This window comes from Thamnophis sirtalis, unplaced genomic scaffold (assembly GCF_051295495.1).
Source record: "Thamnophis sirtalis isolate CommonGarterSnake01/CBP01778 unplaced genomic scaffold, rThaSir2_p1.2 scaffold_17, whole genome shotgun sequence".
NCBI classification, from domain to species: domain Eukaryota; kingdom Metazoa; phylum Chordata; class Lepidosauria; order Squamata; family Natricidae; genus Thamnophis; species Thamnophis sirtalis.
In genome coordinates, this window is record NW_028261397.1 from 3,568,300 (window position 1) to 3,570,508 (window position 2,209).

The following is a 2,209-nucleotide window of genomic DNA, read 5'->3' on the forward strand; positions in this document are numbered from 1 at the left end:
AGGTTTTGGGGGAATAAATAAATCTGAAGGGCAGCTTTCTGAAATAAAGGGACTGTCCTTTATAATAAAGGACATATGGCCACTGCAATTAACAGTCAAAAATGGAAGTTATAAAATCACACAACCACATATTGCAATTTTACTACTGGAAACAGCTGGCAATTATCAAGAAAACCACAATTTTTCCCCGCAGTGCAAATGTGACATTCCCCAAAAGAGAGCACCAAGGGTTGTTAAGAGAGTTACAGCATCCACCGGAATAATATATAGGTCATCACAGCAGCATTTCATGCTTTCCTTCTTTTGTGTGTAGTTTTTGTGAAATAAAAATTGCTAGCTTGCTCTTTCCTATCGCTTTTTACCAAGAATTCAGTTTCATATAAAAGGGCTTGTTTAGATTCTGTGCGGCTGCTTATTTCAAAGCGATCGTAACAAAAGGACGCCCCGCTGTGCTCTCGAAAGAATTAAGCACTGCTCAAATCAATAATAACTCAATATTATGAGCCAATTCTCTTTCATCTTGTAGAAACTGAAGAGGAGATTTTGCTTGGATGACAGAAAAACGAACAGCCAGTTTTGCTGACAATTAGTTGCTTTATTATCATACCGTCTTGGCATATCAGAAAATTCAGATTTTTAAGCCACTGGGAATAGCTGTTCAACAACACAGGGGAGTGGTTAATATTTTAAAAACAGGAGGCACTGTGACAAAAATACAGAAACCACAGTCATGGAAAATACAGCTTTTTGTTACACGTAAAATTATTTACATCTATTTATATTTATATATATATATTTATATTTATATCTTTAGACTACTTGAACCTGAACCAGTAATTTTTGCTTTTTTTAAAAAAAAAAAAGGAAAAAAAATGATATTATGCACATTTGAAATGGCAGATTTCTTAAAATTCCTCAGTATGAGCAATTTATACAATCCAGTTTCTGTGCAACTTTTACCACAAACTGGATCTCTAAGGATGACTTACATTTTCTTCAACTGATGATCCAAATTCCATCAGGATCCGATGGGCTTAGATCTCAGGGAAGCATTTGGGTTGGTCACAACTCCAGGGTAGGTAGTCCTTGACTTACAAACAGTTCGTTTAGGGACCGGAGTTACAACAGCACTGAAAAATGTGACTTGCACTTTTTTTTCACACCACTGAGCGTTTTTTCACACTTGGAACTGTTGTGGCATCCTCATGGCCACACAATCAAAATTCGGATGCTTGGCAACGGATTCATACTTATGACAGTTGTGGGATCCCTTTTTGTGACTTTTTTTGTGAATAGAGTAAAATAGGAGTAGGAGTAGGAGGAGTAGGAGTGGAATGGACTGGAAGAGAACAGAATAGGAATATAGAATACAATAGAAATAGAATTAGAATAGAATGGAATAGATTTAAAATAATGGAATAGATTTTGAATAGGATAGGACAGGACAGAATAGAATTAGAATTAAATGATTTCAAACAGGAGAGGAAGAGGAAGAGGAAGAGGAGAGGAGAAGAGTTGGAAGGGACCTTGGAGGTGTTCCAGTCCAGCCCTCTCCTCAAGCAGAAGACCGTAGACCATTTCAGGCAAATGATTGTCCAATCTCTAACTTAATAACAGCGAAATGGGGCCAAACTCACTTAACAAAGGTCTCGCTTAAATTTTGGGCCGAGTTGTGGTCGTATGTCAAGGACTACCTGTTGTTGCATCCACACCATTTGAGAATTACGAAAAGGGATCCGTTGAGGTATGAGCAGGCGCAACTCTGCGCATGGCTTTGAACATCTGGAGACTGGAAGCATGCTGGATAGCTGGGCTCCCCGACCCAACCTTATTTATTTATTTTATTTCCCTAAACATCGAGGCTGTTTTGGTGACGATCGCAAGAAAAAAAGGGCCTGTATGCAAAGATTACCTTTCTCCCTTCTTTTTTTAGAAAAGAGGATTTTTACGCCCAAAATACACATTTTTTTGAAAGAAAGAAAAAGAAAAACATCACCCCACAGGTAGACAACTGATTTCATGCATCTTTTTACAAGGATAAGAAAATGTTTGTCCATTTTTTAATCTACCCACGCAGGAAAAACCTGGAGAATCAACTTCCTGATGTTTCGGCTGGTTTTTAACAAACTCTACCTGCTTTTTGTTGTTGTTGCTTAAAAAAAGGGATTTTTTAAAATAACGTTAAAAAAATACAAAATGGAAGCATCGA

At 37.4% G+C, this 2,209-nt stretch overlaps 1 protein-coding gene across 1 annotated transcript in view; it reads left to right on the forward strand.

Moving 5' to 3' along the window:
* The window catches only part of SPATA22 (spermatogenesis associated 22), an 18,869-nt gene extending 16,660 nt beyond the window's left edge, over positions 1-2,209 (forward strand). Inside the window, exon 9 of the mRNA XM_087702843.1 lies at positions 1,934-2,209. Coding sequence (XP_087558969.1) covers positions 1,934-1,972 — 39 coding nt within the window. The 3' untranslated portion in view covers positions 1,973-2,209. The remainder of the gene's footprint in view (positions 1-1,933) is intronic.